This window comes from Pholcus phalangioides, unplaced genomic scaffold (genome assembly GCF_987345545.1).
Source record: "Pholcus phalangioides strain wild (caught in Gottingen) unplaced genomic scaffold, Ppha-v1.0 ptg000017l_1, whole genome shotgun sequence".
NCBI lineage: Eukaryota > Metazoa > Arthropoda > Arachnida > Araneae > Pholcidae > Pholcus > Pholcus phalangioides.
In genome coordinates, this window is record NW_028301610.1 from 52,216,272 (window position 1) to 52,238,571 (window position 22,300).

Below are 22,300 nucleotides of genomic sequence, written 5' to 3' on the forward strand. Positions count from 1 at the left end.
ATATATATAATGTGCTTAACTTAATTATATATATATTTGTTTCAAATTAGTTAATTCCTCAGTGTCGAAGGATTTCTTTGCAGCTCTTTTCTGCACCAATAGAATATTTAACAATTAATGTAAAAAAAAAACTAGACCTAGTTATACTACTGAATTAAAAATTTTTTGTTAGTAAGGGAAAGTGCCCAAATACAGTCCCCCAAGCAAAATTGTTATTTCTGAAAATTTATTTACAGTTAAAAATAATTTGAAAACTGATTTAAGTAACTCAACTCCATATCTAATCGTGCTGCAAGTGTGATTGTACAGAATAAATTTTTCCTAACCAAAAAAATCAAAACACAATTTTTTTATTTTCATCAAAGGTGTATATATCCTAATTCCTTTCCCCCTCCAGTTATTATGTACACATTTTAGTTGCTTATATTTATTAGTTATATTATGTATAATAATTAGTTAATATATACTGTGTATATATATATAATTAGCTTTTCTTCATGAATAAGACATAGAAGTGTTAAACACAGCATAAAAATGTCGACAAGTGATCATACAATCAAAATGAATCTAAGTAGTCAGGAAAAAAAAGTTTCCCTGATACTCAAAGAGGACGAATTTAGGAATTCAGCTATAGCAAAAATTGTGACTGCTCCTGACTAAACCCCTACAGCTACACAACTATGATGAATATGCAACACAATATTCAATTAGCGATCTATAAATATCAATCACCCCCAGTTATATTTATGCCTTACCGAAAGTTTTATCATAACTGTTCAAAGTCGCACTAACAAGTTGTAACTAAAACTTTTTTTTTTTTTAATTAAAGTGTGAATGAAAAGAACAAAGCAACTGCATCACTGCAAGTAGTCAGCTGAATAGGTCTGAAGAGTTTTCTGGCTCTTTCGAAAGATAGCAGCTCTGTACAACTAAATTTTTCTTTGGTTTAAACTTGTTTACAGAAATAAACTATTTGTTTGATTCACAGGGGTGCCTGTAAATGATGAGGGGAGAGGACCAGCTCTATTTATTTTTTGAGAGGAACCCCCTTTCACTCTTGCAAGGAATCCAGATTTTGCCAACAACCAAGGTCCCGGGACTCAGGTAAATTAGAGTGGAGTGCTATCTCTCCCTCAATATCATGAACCTCATTAATACACAGTTGTGGAACAGAATAAATATAAAAAATATATAAAACAAAACAATATTTCTGTTCCTGTTAATGGTCCCAGCAGGCGACAATTGAATTTCAAAAACGCTTTTGAATTGTGGACAGCAAAAAAAATCTCTGCAAATTCTTGAGAACTATATAATATTTTTTGTACTATAAATAACATTTTATATTAAACAATTTTTATTTATACATGATTTGCATTTTCATTTATATTTTCATCTCGAACTTGATATGAGTTGTTTTGGAATCCACATTTTATGACGCGCCAATTTGGCTAAAATTCTCTCTCATTTGGCTACAACTTTTTCCATCTGATTAGCCAAATTGCTACAATTGATAAAAAGCCAGGGCAAACTCTGGCTAAGAACGAACTAATGGCTTATTAGAGATTTCACTCATTTTATTGATCTTGTTATTTCGTATTGTTGGGCAATGTTTGTTGAGTATCACCAAAAAAAAAAAGAATGAGTGCTTATAAGACACTAATTGAATATAGAATGGTTGTTGTATCAACACTTCGCAAGTATGGAGGAAATATAGTTCCACGTAGAGAAAGACCTCCACTTTTAGATAGCTCTGAAGATGAGAATCTGAGCGAAAAGCAGAGAAAAGTTGTTCCCCAAACCATGAAAGATGTTCATCTTGATAAAGTGTGTGTGAATCACTTTCCCCCGATACATGGATGATGAAAATGCATTGAAATGCAGATTACCAGGATGCAAATCAAGAACTAGGGCGATTTGTACAAATAGTTCAAATGTATTTGTGTGTTTTGAAAAATAATTGTTTCAAGAAGTGTCATTAGATGTAATATATCATATATATATTACTAAATTTGGTAATGAGCACTGAGTAATAAAACGAACACATGTCAATTCCTGATTCCTGCTGTGAGTTGATGTCACATGATTTACCTAAAATTTCTAAGCCCCCAAATACTTACAGAAGAATTTTCTTTTCTATTATGGTCTCAAACACTAAAGAAACCTGTAAAATTTATGAATATTTTTTTAGCTGTCTTTGAAGCTTCAGGTTTGAAGAGACTATACCCCAGTAGCACAACGATATCTTGATGCATTGGATCGGCGTCGATGCGACGGCGGCTCGTCGAATGAATACTGAGCGTCGGAAATTTCTATGTGTCCGATACCGAATGGTATAGTAAAAATGTATTCACTCCGTAAACACCAAAATACCTTCATTTTTTCTCTAAAATAGTTTCTCTCTCATTTTTACAGCACTTTGTTTCAAAGGAGAATATCTTATACGATAATTAGTTTCTTTTGAAATAATCCAAATTTTTTGCCTATCATAACGTCACACTTGCCATTTATAATGACCAAGAATGGTACAGGCCCTCACAACGTGTTCCCCCTCCCATCTTCTGTCAGTGAGCGTCAACAAAGATGGCTATTTTCCAAAACGGCGTTAGTTACAAGCTGCGACAGTAGGCAATTTTATTGTTGATTAACGAAACAGTTGACGTTGAAGACAGAGAGTAGAGAAAAGGTAAGAATTATTTTACTATTGTCATCGAACTAGAGGTTAAATTTTCCAAGATAGTGTCAATGTTTGTTATTTTTTTGCAGTCTTTTTTTTTTGTATTTAGAACAGAATTTATTGACACAAACCATACAAAACAGGGGGGGGGGAGACAAAACATATCACAGTGGGATGGAGGGGGGGGGGAAATCAAGAGCAAATATCCATAATAGACCCAAGAGATCTATATATGATCTGTCCAGGGTCAAACCACAAATAATTTTATCGTTGGCAAACACAGGCTATTGAAACATAATACACAGCATCATAAATAATACAAGTTGATCAAACAATAGGCCGCAGTACGAGGTATGGTTATTATTTTCACCAGTAATGTCTTCATTTCACAAAATAAAATACAGTTAAACACATGGCAGATATTGGTGTTTCTTTAGATTGAGTTAACAGGAGTTAATGTAGTCTACAAGCAATTTTTTGAAGCGGTTTATGTTTCTTTCAAACTTTATATCATTACTTAATGTGTTATAAGATCTTGGTGCTAAATATAAAAATTGCTTCTGAATAAGTGTTTTTTTAGGTTTTATGACCGCATATAGATATCCATATTGTCTTGTTTGTATAGGAGTGTGTCGCAATGTGAACCATGTTTGGTTTTTTTGTAGAAACAGTAAAACTCAATATAAATAAAGTTTATGTATATCAAATCTATAATCAGCACTGTAATCAATATTTGATGAATAAGAATATTGACTAGATATTACATTGATGGTTTTCCTTAAATTATTTTTTATTAGTTCTAAATTAGATCTGTAGTCAAGGCCCCAGATACATATACCGTATTGTAAAATAGAGAAAACCCATGCAAAATAAAGCGTATGGAGAAATTCACTTGAAATTATGTTTTTCAGATATAAAATCTTATATTGATATATTTTAGTTTATTACTGATTGTAATAGCGTGAGATTTCCATTCAAGATTTATATTTAACGTTATTCCCAGATATTTCATTTCATCAACCTCAGAAATCGTGAGGCATACACAATGATGAAAAAGACAGTATGATTTGTGACACTGCAATTTCAATTGTTCTCTATTATCATTATAAAGTTGAAAGTTGATATACATAGTTTTATTGTAATTCAGGACTAGTTTATTACTATTCAGCCACATATTTATTTTACACAGATCTGCTTCTGCGTGGTTTTTCAGAATATCATAATTTTCTCCTGCTATGGTTATGTCATCATCATAGCTAATTAAATTTCCATTTAGTTGAAGATACTTTAAATCATTAACAAAAATTTAAAACAATATGGGCCCAAGAACTGATCCTTAAGGAACACCCGTGTTAATATATTTATAACCGCTAACCACATTCCCAATTTTCACAGCCTGCATTCCAGGGGCGTAGCCAGAAATTTCGTTCGGGGGGGGGGGGGACCACTTTCATTTCGGGGGGGGGGGAACCAAAGTGACAGAACAATGGATTTGGCCATCTTTTTCCCTTTTTTCGGTCATTTTCTCACATTTCGGGGGGGGACCAGACCCCCAAGTCCCCCCCCCTGGCTACGCCCTTGCTGCATTCTATTTACAAGATAACTTTCTAGCCAATTATAGCGCCTCTCAAACCAGCACGATAAATTTTATTCAGAAGAATTTTATGATCTACGCTATTGAAAGCTTTCTTTAAATCTAAGAATATGGTCAGTGTTTTATTATCTTTGTTTATATTTTTATGGATATTTTCCATTAGTTTTAAAATAGCCATTTCCGTATTTTCATCTCGTAGAAAACCAAACTGAGAATCCGAAAAATATGAATTTGTATTTAGGAAATCCATTATTTTCACTTTAATCACACTTTCAACAACTTGAGACATTATTGGAAGAATTGAAATCGGGCGATAATTATTTAATTCATTTTCGTTTCTATTTTTATAAACAGGGATAACTAGAGCTTTTTTTTAGTTTTTAAAAAAAACACCTTCTGTAAGAGATCTATTGATAAGATATGTAATAAAACGAGCATGATATTTGCAAACAACTTTAAGCATTTTGGCGGAGATACTGTCATATCCAACTGCTTTGTTGTATTTTAATCCAAATATTATTCGTTTTACTGTAGATTCTTCAATGGGAATTATAGCCATAGAATTTTGTGAATTAGGTATATATTGTTGTTCAGGAGGTATCATGTCAGTATTATAGTAATTACAAACATTTATGAAAAAAAAGGTTAAAATCATCTTCAAGGCTATGAGTATATCTATTTGTTTGAATAACAAAATTCTGGGTTTTTTTATTGACAATATAATTTACAGTTTTCCACTGTTTTTTGGAATTTGTACCACAGAGGATAAATATAGTATGATAATAATCTTGTTTAGTTTTTTTTATTTTATTTTTTAACATTTTGTTTCAAGTTTTACAGGCTAATTCGTAATAGTTATTTGAAGGGTTTTGTTTATGCTTTTTGTACAATTTTTCTATATAATCAATCATTTTTTTAATTCCAGTTGTGATCCATTCGCTTTTGAGTTTTTTACTGTTATTTCTCGATGACTGCTGTTCCCAAAATTTTTTATGTTTGAAAATAATATCAAGAAAATTCTCATACAAAAAATTCACATCTTGTTCATTATACAAATTTTCATCTAATTTGTAGCTTTTAATACAAGTTTCAAATTTGCAATAATCAATTAATTGGTAATTTTTTAAATGTATTTCATTACTATCCATGTGTTCAGTATTATCAGAAAATTTATATTTTATGATTAATGGCCAGTGATCAGTAATTTTGAGTTCAATTATCGCAGTACTAAAATTCCAATCAGATTTACAATTTCTGACAAAAACATGATCAAGACAAGCATATAAGCGAATGGGTTTATCTATATATGACTGAAATCCATATTCAGCCATTAGACCTGTGTATTCATCTGAATTCATTATTTATCTTCAGTATGTCTATATTTATATCACCTACATATATGACATTTTTATATTTTATAGTATTTACCATTGATCGAAATTCATTTAAAAATTCAAAGACAGTAAAATCAAAAGATCGGTATAAAAGAATTACACAAACATAAAAATGATCATGATATAAATATAATGCTTCTGCAGTAATCATAATAATTTGTAATTTTCGAAATGCAGTCAAATGGTCCTTTATGAATGCTATAACACCTCCCGATCTATTTCGGGAACGACATTGGTAAAAGCGATAGTAACCAGGGATATTATAAAAGTCTATTTCATTATTTTTTACCCAAATTTCTGATAATAATATCAGGTCAAACGAAAGGGCCAATCTATTTAAATATACTAATAGTTGACCAAAATTTTCTCGCATAATTCTTATGTTTAAATGAAATATGTTCAAATTACCTGCAAGTTCCATGAATTGCGATATCGCAAAGAAAGAGTTAAGATAAGGCAAGGAAATATCTATTTGTATATAGTCTTAAAAATCCAGCATTTTCTCTAGGTAAGTATTTTGTCCAAATCATCTAAACAACAAATGTGATGTGCATTTTCACCCTCCTCTGTACGAAGGAATATTTTACCATTCTTGATCCAGGCAAATTTGAAATTGTTAGTTTTTTTAAACTGACGAACTTTGGAAAAACAGATTTTTCAGGTTTTTTGAGAGATGTTCGTTAATGAAGATCTTTGAATCTGGATATGCATCGTCAATTTCTTCTGCATTTAAACTTTTTTTAAGTTTCATGGCTTTTAGCCATTTATCATGGATACCACTGTCTCTAAATTTCACAATGATCGGTCTAGTCCTGTTTTTAATAACCGTGTTTACCCTGTGTTGTTTCACGTCTTCATTTTCATACAAATTTAGGACTTTCCTAAACCGATATCCGATACGATTTTTAGCACATCATCCCCAGTTTCTTCCGGGACACCTACAATTTCAATATTCATTGATTTAGATCTAAGTTCTATATTATCAAATTCATCATACACATTTTGAATTTTTCTCCATAGCAGAATATTTTCGGATTGCAGTTTCTCATTTGCTAGTTTCATTTCCTTTAACTCAGTTTTCACATCGTCAACTCAGACTTCATTTCTTGCAAGATGCCATCATTGAATTCGATCGAATATTTAAGTTCAGAGATTTCCCCATGTAATCCACTGCATTCCTTGGAAAATTTATCAATGATTTTTTGATACATTGCACGCATTTGTTTCTTGAAACATTCATACATTGTTAGGTCCTTATCTTCCAGACTCACAGGTCTCTCATTTCCAATTCTGCTTAGTTTCTTCCAGCAACTTTTTAAAGTTCGAATCTGAAAGACCAACACGCTTCGAGTGCCAATAACCTTCACACAGTGTGCATTTAGACACAGCTTTATTGACTGGAAGCCGGCCACTACATTTTTCACAATTTTTTTCCATGATGAAATATATAGTCAGATTTCGCTATTAACACCAAAGACAGCAGATTATAATTTTTTGATCAACTACCAAATTTTCATTTAGACAATTTGCCTCATAAGTTTTTAGATTATGATTTTACACATACTAACGAATTCAAAATCCAAGTCGAAAAAATGAGAGAGCAAAAAACAAAAATAAAATAATATCACAGAGCAAAGAAAAAACACCTGCATTGACTCATACAATGTGTTGCCAATTTAAATTCATAAATCCATTCCCTCCTGCTGGGCTGTGATCTTTGATGAGCCCTTAGGTCAAGTTAAAATGGGCCCCTCTGTAGTGAATTTAGAGTGTGAAAAAAAAGGTAAATAAGGGTTGTGTCATGGCACTTGAGCTGTACGTGGCAGAACCTGGAAACTGAGGCTATTTGAGCTGCTATAGTCAACATCCTGGGGAATGGTCCTTAGAAAGATCTTCTTGGGCCCTTCTATAGAGAATTCATAGCTGGGCCGCAACTAGATGTTTGGTCACTCGGGGCAAGTGCACATTATGGCGCCCACTTGTAATGTTGAAGGAGAGGTTTGAGAATAAAATTTGCGCTCCCTCTGGTCCAGCGCCCGGGCATGAGACCCGCCTGCTCCCCCCTAGTTGCGGCCCTGGTTCATAGCATGAAAAAAATAAAAAATGATGGTATTTGTCCCAGACCCTGTCAACCCCACCCTTGTGAGCTCTCCCTATAAATTTTGTGCTGAGCCCCCTAACCCATATAATTCACGAATATATTCGTGTGTATATATACACAATACCACACACCATTCTTCCTGCGTATGGGACGCGAATAGGGATTTTCAGCCCCTTAATATTTTTTCAAGTCATGTCGGCACCTCTGCTACCCAGTTTCAGCTGGGTCCCTGCCAAAAATTCTGGCCGAGGGACTAAGCTTCAGGATGGGGGGGGGGGGGGGGGTCATACCTACTTGGTGATGAAAAAACATTTTTATTAGCCTATAAACTAAATGATCATGGGCAAGGTGGTAGCGTACATTCTTGGGGCCCCGTTAAAAGGTTGCAAAATAAGTATACATATTTTTTTGTGAGGTCCCATTTGGCTCAATGCCCCAGCCTATTTACAGACCCGATTATGTACCTTTTTGCATCATAAGCCTCACCCATGGGCTATCAGGGCAGGGGGTTTTTATGTGATTCTCTGAAGTAAATTTTTGTTTAAGACTATATTTTACATGGATTATATTTTATGTAAAAATTAAACAATTATTGAATTTTGCCATGACAGAGAATTCAATCATTGTGCCCCCCTTCCCAGAATGCAAGGAGACATGCTTAAAATTGTTTAAAGTATGTGCGTAATAGATCAAATATGAACATGGACATTTAGTATTTGAAATCTGTATACTACATATATACCTGTTTGAAATTTTATAGGCTATGAGTTAAACTTAACTGAATCTTCAACACACTGTGATAATTGGCTATATAAAAATATCTCTCTTTGGACTTGGCACACTATTTTATAGTGTTAAAATATTTCATCAATAACAATGTAACTCCTTTTGTCTCTCACTAGCCACATTCCTTACTTTCTAAGTCACTCTCATGCTTGCATACTCTCTATGTTGCTTTTTTTTTGCCTCGCAGCCTAGTTCATTGCTCTTTAAGCATATCCCCATGCACTCTAACAAACTAACCTGATCCCTTCTCTATATATGTCACTTTTTTCATACTTTTTTCATCATTTGCATGCTTGCACACTCTAGGTTATTCTATTCATCTCTTGCTCTTTGGGTCACTCATTTAGTTGCTCACTGACATTTTCTTATTTTTGAGTCACTCCCATGCTGGCATACTCTCAAGATAAATCATTTTCAGGGTTGCTGATTTTTTGATTTCTTAAAAATCAATTTATTTGATTTAAATCAGATTTTTTTGATTTAAATCACAATTTTATTGATTTTTTCAAACAAATATACACTGCTCAAAACAATTAGGGGAGCAAGCAAAAAAGTGAAGAAAACCATGCGAGACAGCCACGTATTGGCATACAATGGATAGTACACGCGTATCAATGTGCAATACAGAAAAAAAGATGTAAAAAAATTTGGAATTAAGCTTTAATTCTTTGAAAATATGGAAAAAACATGAAAAGATGATTTAGGGCAACAATTTGGTTACATGTAAACGATAAAAAAAAGTAGTGTTTAGACATGATGCATGAGTTTTAATAGGGCGTGTGGTCTCCTCGAACAGCTAAGACTGCTGCACACCTGTTTGCCATGGATGCGATGAGGTTATCGATCAGACTTTGGAGAATACTGTTCCACTCCTCAAGAAGTCCAATCTGCAAGTCTCGGACAGTAACAGGCGGCCTTGGTCGCGCAGCAATGAGTCGTCCGAGCATGTCCCAAACATGCTCGATTGGATTCAGGTCAGGAGAGCACGCTGGCCATTCCATACACTGTGTATTGTTTTAGCTTCAAGCATGTTCTCCACCAGACGAGCTCTATGCGGTCGGGCATTATCATCCTTTAAAACAAAGGAATCTCCAATGGCTCTACCATAAGGGATGACATGAGGTCGCAGTATCTCGTCTGCATACCTTCGGGCTGTCAAAGTGCCATTCCGAATGATATGCAGGTCCGTACGTCCGCCTATTGCATGCTCATTCCACCCCATACCATCCAACCAGCTCGTCTGTATTGTGACCTTTCACGAACGAATGCCCCTGTCCCTCCATACCAGAACACGTCGGGTGTCACACTCCAGACTGAATCGAGACTCGTGTGTAAACAGCACTTGGCTCCAATCATGTTGCTCCCAATCTTGATGTTCAGCAGCCCATCTTCTTCGGGCCGCACGGTGGCGTGGGGTCAACGGAATGCAGATCATTGGCCTACGTGCATAAAGCCCTCCCTCATGAAGCCGATTATGTACTGTTTGGCTGGACACCCTTCGTCCTGTTGCCAAGAGCAACCGTCTTTGCAGATGCATAGCATTCTCTGTTCTGTTTCGACGGGCTGTTAACCGCATATGCCGGTCATCAGTTGCTGTAGTGGCGCGGGGCCGACCTTGCCCTGGTCGACGTCTATAATTTCCTGTTTCTTGGAATCGATTCCACAGCCTTGCAACAACACTTCTGGTGACTCCAACAGCGTCCGCGACACTACGTTGTGTTTGCCCGGATTCCAGTCTGCCTATAACACGCCATGCCATGGATTCCGGTAAATCACGTTGTTGAGACATCCTCAAGTCACCTTGTCTCAAAAAAAAATACTGCGCAATCGAATTTCACAGTTACGGCAGTAAAACAGACGTTTTTGCAACATCCCGATTTCTGCCCTTATCTCCTTTTTCTGGTTTTTGACGTCATGAACTTTGATTTGCATATGAAGTTTTCTTCTTCCGTTTCCTGCTAGGCATTAAATTATGGATGATTCATTTTATGTTACTTATCGGTATACATCTTTGCGTAATTTTGTTAAAACCATGTGCTCCCCTAATTGTTTTGAGCAGTGTATATTACTGACAAACTAGTAATTTATCTATGCTTTCTTTAAACAATATAAAATTAAAAAATTTAAACTTACAAAAACAATGACTATTTAAAAAATATTTGCAAACTTTCCCTAAACAGATCGTAAAGGTCTCTTGGGAATACGTGATGATCACATTACATAAATGGTATTCATTTATTACTGAATCATATACTCGTTAAATATTTCAGAACATTTCATTAAGAAAAGGGGGAAAAACAGTTCTTGAATAGATATCGTACATCAAGTATTAAATAATTTAACCGTGTGAATAATTGTTCATTTGTTTCATTAGAAACACTAGTTTGAATGCTTTGTCTACTCTTAATGTTTCGCTATTTGGAATAAACTACACCTTAAAAAAATCCTTTCAACACAGGCATCAATTATTTGGCCGTAGTTAGCATGTTTACAAATAACATGTCACTCTCTGTAATTGTATCTTTACCCAAAACATTATAAAAACTATTCCACCACTCAAAATCAGACATTGTATCAACAACTTTAGGGTTAAAAAAAATGCCAAGAAACCAGAGCAACATTTTTGTTTGATAAATTCAAGACCCTTATTTCTCTTGTTTTGTGACATTAATTCCTGATTAGAAGTTAACACTGATGAGCTCTGATGACAAAACCTTTTTATTGTATGATGTTGATGCTTCTTTCATCTTCAATTGCAGCTTTTTCCATGCCAATACACATTCAGCTATGGAGCAGTTGTGTGTGTGTTTCTTTGTACAAAACCGTTAGTTCTGGCTATTGGTTTCAGAATTGCAATCATGTCCTTAACATTTCTTTTTGTGAATCAATATTTAAGATTTCACTAGAGATGTTACTGAGATTTGTAATCTTCACAAACTTTGGTAACAACTGACAAATTTTTAACATAAGATATTCAATAGAATCACAATAAGTATTCCATCATACCTTTGCAGGAAGACCAATGCACTTCCTCCTTACACATGATACCATGCTTTTCAGAGATGATTGCGGAAGTATCTAAATATACTTGTAGCATGCTTTGTTATATTAGTTTTAACCAAATCTTCAGCTAACAAGTTTAAAATGTGGGCACTGTACTACAATATGTAAGTCCCGAAAAGCCAAGCTTTTTGTCCATAGTCTTTATACAAATACAAATACAACGCCACAACAGGCAAAATGCCCAACGAGATGGCTGAGAACCACCGCTGCTGTATCGTAAATATTAACACTCGCACGTGTGTTAATTTTTCGAGTGAGGCACGCTTACCGGAGACTTTGGGAGAGAATATTACCCACAATTCCATAACACATGTGTGGCTGAAAGCAAAAAACCGTCATCTCAGTTTCGATAACGTGAAAAATAAATGAAGCTCGGAACTTTTGTTCGTAATGCGAATCATCGCTCGTTAACAGAGTCAAAATTTGTCCAAAATTTTGCTCGTTAACCGAAGTTCCACTGTATTTTCCAGATTCGAAAATGTGCATGTTTTCTCACAGAGACTGAGAAGAAATGCAATTAGCATGAGATTTTTTTTCCCCCCAAAAACACATTTTCCAAAACAAAGTTTATGAAACCACATCTCCTGTAGGAAACAAGATTCATCAAAGCGTTGGAAACACTAGCGCGTGCGCTTGCCATTATGTTTATAACAGAGGGTGCTTAAAATGTGCTGGAAGAAACCATATTTGCAGTAACAAAACTTTGTATGTTACATTTGAAATTTTCTTCTGTTGACTTTCACTGAACTAAAAACCACATTTGCTAAATAATTCCCAGCATATGATAAGCTTATAGATGGCAGCACTGAAAAATCAAACACAACACTACATATGCACTCATACTGTTAGGCACACATGCAGTTTCACTTCTGGCACAACTCACGAGGTAGTAAATCGCCCATAAATGGTAATAGACCTGAGTTGTGCTCGGTTTGAAAGAAAAAAAGAAAGCATGTGATAAGCTGGATGCGTCAATAGTATCAACATGGATGGCTTTACCACATTTTGATAACACAGAATTTATTAATTATGTATATCCATCCATCGCCATGCAATTTTTGATTTTTTAAGTCAACTTTACATCCTCTAACTTAATCGTAAAAATTTTGGGTAACCATTTATCAGCTAAATTGGTACGGCTATGGTGTCTCTGATATTTGATATACATAATATATATATATTATCAAGGGCGTAGCCAGGGGAGGGGACTTGGGGGTCTGGTCCCCCCCCCCCCGAAATGTGAGAAAATGACCGAAAAAAGGGAAAAAGATGGCCAAATCCATTGTTCTGTCACTTTGGTCCCCCCCCCCGAACGAAATTTCTGGCTACGCCCCTGTATATTATAATATTATAAAAATATTTGAAAATATATTTAAATTAATTGATATTTAAAATAATTTAATAAAAATTTAAATCACTTTAGAGCTGCATAAATAATTTTATATTCAATTACAACAGATTATTTTTCATATATGAAAAAAATTGATTTAAATCAGTGATTTAAAAAAAAAACAAACAGTTGATTCAAATCACTACAACCCTGCTCATTTTGTCACACACTCACCTGATTTCTTGCTCTCTCTAGGTCACTCCCATACTCACAAACCCTCTAAATCTCTCAATTCGTTACTCCTATGCTTACACACTGTTACTGTCACTCATGAGCTTGCACACTCTTTTTGCTTCGGAGTGACTTAGTTCCATGAGCTCTTGGTAGATGTGGATTTATGATTTAGCCACCCTTCTCCCAGCTGACTACTTGACCAGTCATTCCTTAAATTTGCAGCCCCTTTGAAATTTTCGCCCTGAGCTATAGCCTCTTTGTGAATACGCCACTGGGAGTTACCTCACCGAAGATTCCTGTCTAGGGGCCATCTTCAGGATGTAAACAGGGGGGGCATGCTAACTTGGTGATGTTGAAAATATTTATTAGCCCATTAACTATATATAGATCATGGCCTCTGATATTCTAAGCTAGACCCATAGTCTCTGAAAGTAGGACTTTTTTTATGCGATTCTGTGTAGTATATTTTTAATGTAAGTGACAGTCATTACATTCTTTGTCAACTCCCCTTCCCACTCTACATGCAAGGGGCTGTAATTAAAACTGTTCAAAGTATGTACCTGAAATATTAATAAGCAAATGCATAATTTGAAATTTTTCTACGAGTTAAACATGACACAAAGTGGAACTGCGATACAATGAAATAATTGCCTACAAAATGATACAACTCTCTGCTGTCGTCTCACACTATTCCACCAATAAATCATGTGCAACGATAAGTATTTTTCTCTTTCTTTGAATACCATTAAATTAGAATTTTACCTTTTATGATACTTTATAATTTTAAATGAAAGTTGTAATTCTAAATAAATTGACACAATTAGAAATGTGATTGCTAACCTTTCAATATAATTAGTTATAAACTAGTCAGACGTTGTGTCTTGGATTAGACTAATCATAATCATCAATAATCGTGCGATAAGCAATTATTACACTTGATTACGATCAGAAAAAAAGGAATCAACATGGGTTCTAATCTGTTAGAAACTGATGTTCCAACAGAACTGATGTTCAACTACCACGGGTGCAAATGTGGTTAGAATGGTAAACTTGTATAATACAACCTTGAAAAATTTAGAGTGAAAATTAATTATCAAATAATATTTTTAGTGTAGGCAATTCCAACAATAATGATGGTTATTTTGTATAACTCATAATATAATTTGGATGCAGGGTTGGGTTTTTCACATGACATCAAAAACAGGTTTAAACTGTCAAAAACTGTCAAAAACCTAAATGAATGCTGAATATATATATAGCATAATCTTTTATTTTTAAACACTAATTTATTACAGTAATTAAAACAAAATATTAATTATAATTTGCAATATTGAGTTTTTCAACATAAGAGTCTACAACATATAAAATATAATTTTATGGTTTATCTAAGCTTATCTTAACTTGTGTTCAATTTGCTAAGTGGAATAGTGACGCTTATTCAAAATATGTATGATAGGGGCATCACAGAGTTAGATTTTAGACTTCAGAAACTATAAATCAGTATTAAAACAGTAAAAAACTTGTTGTCATTGTTGTCAAATAGTTTTTTTTAACCTGATAGATATGCTAAATAAAAAAACACTTACTGTTATGTAAATTAAAGTGTTATATATTTGGAATTAGCCAGTTGTTAAAAAACCTTCGTATGGTAGCGGAGAGTGACATCATCCTTGTATAAGTCGCCATCTGGTGGCAGCGTCAGCAGTTGTGAGCTTGGCCTGAGTTTGGTCCGGCCGTCCATGTACGGTCCCTTTCAGTGTACACGAGCTCCAAGGAAAGATCGAGAGATTCGGTGCATCTGTAGTCTAGTGGTCTAGGGCGTTCACCCGGAAAGTGAAAGGATGTGGGTTCGATTCCCCGCAGGGGCAGTTGAATTTTCTCTCTTTCCAAAATATATATTCGCAACAGCCAGTTGTTAAAAAACCTTCGTATGAAGTTATTGCATTAAAAGATTAATCTCTCAGTGTGATTGTACAGCTGATTGCTATACAGGGTTGTCATGAAGGAAACATTGCTTAGTTGGAATATCACTCATATCATATATATGGCCTTGCTTATACGTTGAAGTAATCTATGTTTTAACAGTTATTTCATAAAACCTTGACATGGAAAGTCCAAGCATAGGTTTTCATACAAAACTAACAAAAAAATATAAATAATTTGAATTCTACACAAAATGTTTTCAAAGTGGTGCATTTGTTTGTAGTTTGTGTGTAAAATCATTCATATAATTTGCAATAAAATAAATATTAAGAAGACACCGACAACCAGACCACCAAGAATAAGGCAAATACATGAAAAATACAAAAATTTGTACTTTTAGTGTATTTGCCTTATTCATTGGTGCCTTCTTAATATTCTTGGGCAAAGTTGATCAACTCTTCCAAATAAAGTAAGTACAACATTTGAATATTGATTAAAACCCATTTTGTAAGGCTACAAATAAAGAAGATTGAATTTCATGTGGAACTTCTATAAACTTCTTTGCTATAATATAAATAAAGTACCTACTCAAAAATTTCAGGATACAATTGAAACAATATTCATAAGTACAAATGTGTTTTTTTTTAAGTTAGTTTTTCCTGCTGCAACTGTGTTTACATTTTTGAAAATGTGATTGTGGAGACTTGAGCAAAAATTAGTGGAGCTTCTGCGTTAATTTTCATTTCAAAAAACCATGTTTTGAAAAATTTAGAGTGAAAATTATCAAATAATATTTTTAGTATAGACAATTCCTACAAACTGAAAATTAGTTTATCAAATGAACAAAACATTGCTTTAAATCTTGACCTCTACATGAGATCAAGATTTAAAGCAAGGTCTGAGTATATTTTTGTATGTGTGCACACACACTTAGTTTGTAATTGTTTTACTACATTGTCTTATTTTCATTCAATAAAACTGAATTAGTTCGGCTAAGAATCATCCAGTGAATTTCGGTCGCTGTTTAGAAAATCCGAATCAATCCAGAAATCAATTTTTTTTTCTAACATGAAGCTCAAGATGAACACCCGCTGATGCAAAACATTTCCCACATCCAGTGCAAATGCATCAGTAGCTATAATTTTCTTTGGTATTCGTGTGATTGGTCTGAGAGATTATTTTGATACTAGAGAATGTGCATTTTTCACACCATAGGCATAAAGTTATCGAAGATATTGGTGGGACAACAGCTCAATATTTCAATATATACTTATTTAAAATTATCAAGATTTCTTTAAATGTTGTTGGGAGGGGGCTTGGGCCAGTGAAAAGTTGCACCTGTGATTCATACTCATAAAATATATTTCTATAATGTAGGCTACTATCAAAATATTCTCAATATTTAATAAATTAAAAGAAATGTATTTTCAATGTTTTATAGGTTTTGTCTGAAACATAAAAGATTGCTGAAATTTTTTCGCTGGCATGATGCACCCAATTCCATCTGCAATAAAAAGTATTGGCTTACCTGCAGCAATATTAAAAAAATTTATCAATATTTGAAAATATTTCTTTAAGAACTTGTATATGGAGCAATATTAAATCATGTCTAATAATTCTATTTGTGCTTGCTTTATCTTTGCTCTCTTCATTTAATCCCCAGAAAACTGGAACCAGTTTTATTTGAACAGGTCATATAAAATGCATTTAGAATTATTCAGTGTGTTCATATAGCCTGAAAATTTCTAGGATCCTGTACGTATATGGTGTGAGGTAAGCACACCAGTAATAGGCTTCCTTTTTCAAGTTTTAAAAAATATATTTCAAAGTTATGAGAAAACTAGCCTTTTAGCATCATATACCAAGCCATATTCTTTCATATGCCATTTGGCGTCCAAGCTGGTTTTGAAAAAAAAAAACCATGTGGTAAAAGAATGTCAATCAGTTAAAGCAACACATTTCATTTTGCACTAAAGACTAATAAATTTATACCATCATATTCTAAATGAAAAATCGATTGTGCTTTAAAGACATTAAACAATTTGCACATGAAGTTGAAAGGGTGGCCTATTCTAGGGTCAATCATTTTCACATTATTCAAATTGTATGATGTGACATTATTGCAACCAAGCCTACCAATCTTGCTAGAGTGGTACTCTCCTCTGTGAACAATCTTAAATACATTTTTGCCTTCAAACATGCTATAAGAGAATTCTTTTTTATCCACATACGCAGACATCAAGACAAAAAAGAATGAGATTAAATTCCTGCAGAAGCAACTTCTCAAATGCTTAAATATAAATACAACGCCACAACAGGCAAAATGCCCAACGAGGTGGCTGACTACTTAATTTCATGCATAATAAACAATGAATCAAAATAAACAATGAAGCTTAGAAAACAGAACAAGCCAGAATTGGAAAAGAAAATAAGAATAAATAAAAATCAAAAAAGTTTCATGTGTTTGTGTCACTTTTAAATGTAATTATTATGTAATTTATTATTTGTGACCAATTATAGTAAATAGTTATTTAAAAAAATTTTGTGACTAAATCATAAAAAAAAAAAAATTCTATTTTATTTGAATTCAAGTGTGCCGCAGGATGAAGAAAGGGCAGACTTCTTGAAAAAGAACTGTGTCGACATACGAAGTACGAAAGCGTGGATAACCAAGCAGAGATTGAGTTGTTTGGAAAGAAAATTCACATTCATCTGTGGGGAATCGAACTACCAATCTCTCACTGTCCGGGCGAGTGTTCTAACCACTGAACAGCAGAGGACAGACATATTCATTTCAATTGGTGGTTCGATTCCCCACAGAGGAATGTGTGAATTTTCTTTCCTGACAACTTGATCTCCGCTTGGTTATCCAGGCTTTCGTACTTCGCATGAACAGCGGAGAGTGACATCGTTTCTCTATATGTCGCCATTTGGGGGCTAACGTCGTAAGAGCTATTAGCTGAGCTAGGAGGCTGTCCATGCGCAGTCCCGTTCAGCATTTATACATATGCTCTAAGGAATGAAAATGCCTGTCCTCTGTAGTTCAATGGTTAGAACACTTGCCCAGACAGTGAGAGGTTGGTAGTTCGATTCCCCACAGAGCAATATGAATTTTCTTTCCGAACAACTCAATCTCTGCTTGGTGTTATCCAGGCTTTCGTACTTTGTATGAACAGCGGAGAATGACATCATTTCTCTCTATACTGTGTCGTCATGTTTTATATTATAATAATGTAAACAGAGGAGTAGCAGGGGGGACTCTGGGTCTGGTCCCCTCCCCCAAAATGTGAGAATGACTGAAAAAAAGGAAAAAGATACCCAAATCTATTATTCTTATGCTTTACTTTGGTCCCCCTGAACAAAATTTCTGGTTACGCCCCTGGACGTAAAGTATATAACATAATCGTAAACGTCAAACTATGTCGACAAATATATGACATTTTTACATCGAACATGTCGGGTCAGATACAGTTCGACACCGGATTCCATACGTCGAACTGCGTCGATAAATGTATGCCATTTTTATGCAGAATGACATTGGTAAACGACGTCAAATGGTATCGAAATCTATGTCATTCTATATCGATGTGCTACTGGGGTAGCTTATTATTCTACATAAAATCTCTTCCTATACAGGGCGAATAAGATTGCTTGTCCACAGGACTATGTCTGCAACCATTAACTTAAATATACTTTCAATTACAAAAATTTTACAAATACCATGTGGTTTCTTGAAATATATCTCTTCTGAGGGGCCATATACGTAAAAAAATTAAAAAAAACTTTTATGCATTACTCATGTGTTAAAACTTCCTTTGTGAAATGTAACACCTGCTTTGAAATATAATATACAAAACATTTCCTACTTTTAAATGCAATATTAAGCAGTTTTTACACACTATGACAAAATTTCCTCTTACCAAGAATATTAAGCAATCTTTCTCGTTGCATAGTAAATCTTTCTTCTATAGCTTGAAATTGACCAGTCCTTTTTGCTGATTCTACCTCATGCATACCTTCACTCAACACAACATCAATGATTTTAATTACTTGGGTCAATACAATTTCTTTTTTTTGATGATCATAAGATCCATTCACTCTAATCACTTTATATGCTGAATTCACCTAAAAGAGGATCAATTCGACATGGTTACATACTTTTTGGAAGTAAAAAAATTCAAGGATTAATCATTGATTAGTCATAAACAAAGCACTTTTATACTTGCCAGCTCATTTAGATTGAGACCCACAGTTTAAATATATTTCAAAATGCACATTGATGCACTAACCATTTGAATACCTAACAGTTCAAACCAAGAAACTTCTTTTACATGGACCAAATGGCAGAAATTAACCCTTTAAGTGGGTTTTTTTTTCAAATTTTCCTGATCCGCATTATAAATGCCAAATTGGAAATTAAAGCGTGTTAACATGGTTCATACTCTTTGAAAGTGAAAACATTCAAGGACCATTCAAGCACTTTTCTAGGCAAAATTTAAAAATTCAAGGACATTCTTATCATGATTGATAAAAAACCTGATTTTTACAAAAAATAAAATTTTTTTTAAATAATTTTTTTTATTTATATTCTACATTTACTCATTTTAATTTCGAGTTTGAAATGCCAATTTATTAAAGATAGATAATTTTTAAAACAAGTAGTTAATTTCTGCTTGTAGATAAGCTCTAAAGGTCTTGCTGAAAAAGAAAAAAAAAATTATAGTTTTATCAAAGGACATTCAGCAGAAATCATTTTATATGTGAAAAACTATTGAAATGTACTTTCCATAAAAATATCAGATAGCACAAGTAATCATATATGTAGGGTGACGATATCACCTATATTTTCCAGGACATTTCTGTGAGTTTTGGCAATCCTGACTTTTTCATAAAAATGTATCTTTAATTAACAAATTTCCAACAAAAAGCTATTTGAATTTTTATTCTTAACCAAAATTAAATGTTAAGAACATTTTTTCAACTCTATAAATTATATTATCATAATTATGACTTTAAATTTGCATTGTCATTTCACACTTGTCAACGTTTTTTCCTATAAAATTCATTTAAATCTACACTGCTTCAATACAATGGTGCTTCATTTTCCCCCCCTTGGCGATTTTTTGGTAATTTAAGCAATAACTGGCAACTTTATTTACTTCTGGCATAATTTTTGGTGACAACTAAGCAATTTTGTTGTATTTTTAATGAGGAAATACGGTCAGCCTACATTTATATAAGACATTCATTAATATATTGATGAGTTTGAAATATTTTATCTATGTATTAGTACATAAAATTCTGAAAACACCAGATCATTTCGCACAATTTAAAATTGAATAAAACAATAAATTTAAATAAATGTGTGAATCTTACCAGCCTCAACATTGCATCATGTAAACCATGAGGAGAGTCTTTACTTGTCCATGGCTGGTAATGAATGTCAGCTTCATCAAATGCCATAAAACCATAAAACTCTTTTTTGTCTTTCCGATATTGCAAAACATCACTAATGACATCCTGAATTGAGTAGGAGAAAAAAAATTGAGCACTAGTAAACCAATAGAAAAAAATATTGGTGATTTTTTGAGAACTGATTTCATAATCTTTTTTAACTCAAATATACAGTCGTTTTTTAAAAGAAAATGATAATAAGCTATTCTAAGACAGCTTACTGATGAAAGCCACAGTGATGAAATCCAACACAATTGCAGCAAATATCTTGTGATAATGTGTAACATTAGCATAAGCCCCCCCCCCAAAAAATAGTCCTTAGTCTAGTCATTTTTATCTCACCATATTTTATTCCCTTACCTCACATGCCGCTGATTAGTCGTTATTGTGTAAATTTTTTGTACTGCCAGATTCCATGTTAGAGTTGTTATATTTTGAATAAATATGCAAATGAGATATATTACAGTGCCACCGAATGTGACTTGCCGCTGGTTCTCCTCAAATACCAGTGCTGTGGGAAAGGGCACATTTCACATTTCGTCTCTTGCAATGCATTTGTTCTAGTCATTACTGGTTCAGGAGAAGTTCTGTCCCAAGGATTGTATGCCGGGTCACCTATCAATGATCATGCACTGAAAATTCCATAGCGTGCTTCGTCACCATTCCAGTCACTTTGCCTCTCCTACTAATTGTTTCATGGTCTCACCGATAGTCTGACTGGAATGTCTTGATGAATCTTCCTCTCGAATGAAGTTAACTTGCCATACAGCACAGCAATCTGTCTGTGTTGTCCTTGGACTCAGACTCGGGTTTTGCACTGCTGGAAGATAGTCCGACTGTTCTTGTAAATGGAAAAGTTGTATTTCTCATGGTGATATGAAGCATGTCACAACGGACAGAACCGTAGAAAATGAACCATTTTGCATGCTATTTGAAGGCTATGAACTCAAAATGTATCTTTAATAAATTCATTGCGACCCATCCTCTAAGCCATATAATGATATATCGCATAAAAAGCCTTTGGTCCGCGAACCAAATACGGTCCTGGGGGTTATCTGATGTGGCCCCCTCCTCAAACCTAATTTTGTAAAAATGAACTGAGCAGCACATTTACAGATCGTTTAAGTGTCCCGTGCTACAATTCCAGAGCATTTAATTGGCCCGTGACACATTTTCAGATCACTTAACTCTTTCCCTACTATATCCGGCCGATCCGGCCCGTCATGAAGACTACCAGATCCGGCCCAGCCGGCCGAGGTAGGGGGGGGGGAGATAGGCATTTCACATTCTTTTATTCCGTGGGCGGGACGCAGTGACGGATTGTTGACGGCTGCTGAGCGGGGTTCTTGTCGGAGAAAGAGGATTATTTTACAACTACAGTTACTTATGAAAGAATGACTATTGACAATGACAATACCTCAGATGAGCTACGAGAAAGACGTGTGGTTACTATTTTTTGAAATTTCGCCAATATTCTGATTTTCATTGAAAGTTTATTTCGTTTTCTTTGAAACTAGTAAAAGATCCGCCAGCTAGCTATAGGTTTGATTAGAGACCGAAGAATTTTTTTCGTAATACAATAGAAAAAAAAATAACGTTAATTTTAATACATCAGAATATCTTAATTTCTTTTTGTAATTAAAAACTTAAGAAAATTTTATTTTCAGACATTTTTTATGAAACACTCAAAAAGTTCAGATGCACTGTACCCATTAAATTTTGAAGGAATCAATATCGAAAAAGACAA

At 34.1% G+C, this 22,300-nt stretch overlaps 1 protein-coding gene across 1 annotated transcript in view; it reads right to left on the minus strand.

Moving 5' to 3' along the window:
• LOC149074100 (nuclear pore complex protein Nup133-like) overlaps positions 1 to 22,300 on the minus strand; it is a 254,535-nt gene that overhangs the window by 133,691 nt on the left and 98,544 nt on the right. The window contains exons 12-13 of the mRNA XM_089247323.1: positions 20,476 to 20,619; positions 19,020 to 19,224 (exon numbers count right to left, since the gene is read on the minus strand). Coding sequence (XP_089103449.1) covers positions 19,020 to 19,224; positions 20,476 to 20,619 — 349 coding nt within the window. The remainder of the gene's footprint in view (positions 1 to 19,019; positions 19,225 to 20,475; positions 20,620 to 22,300) is intronic.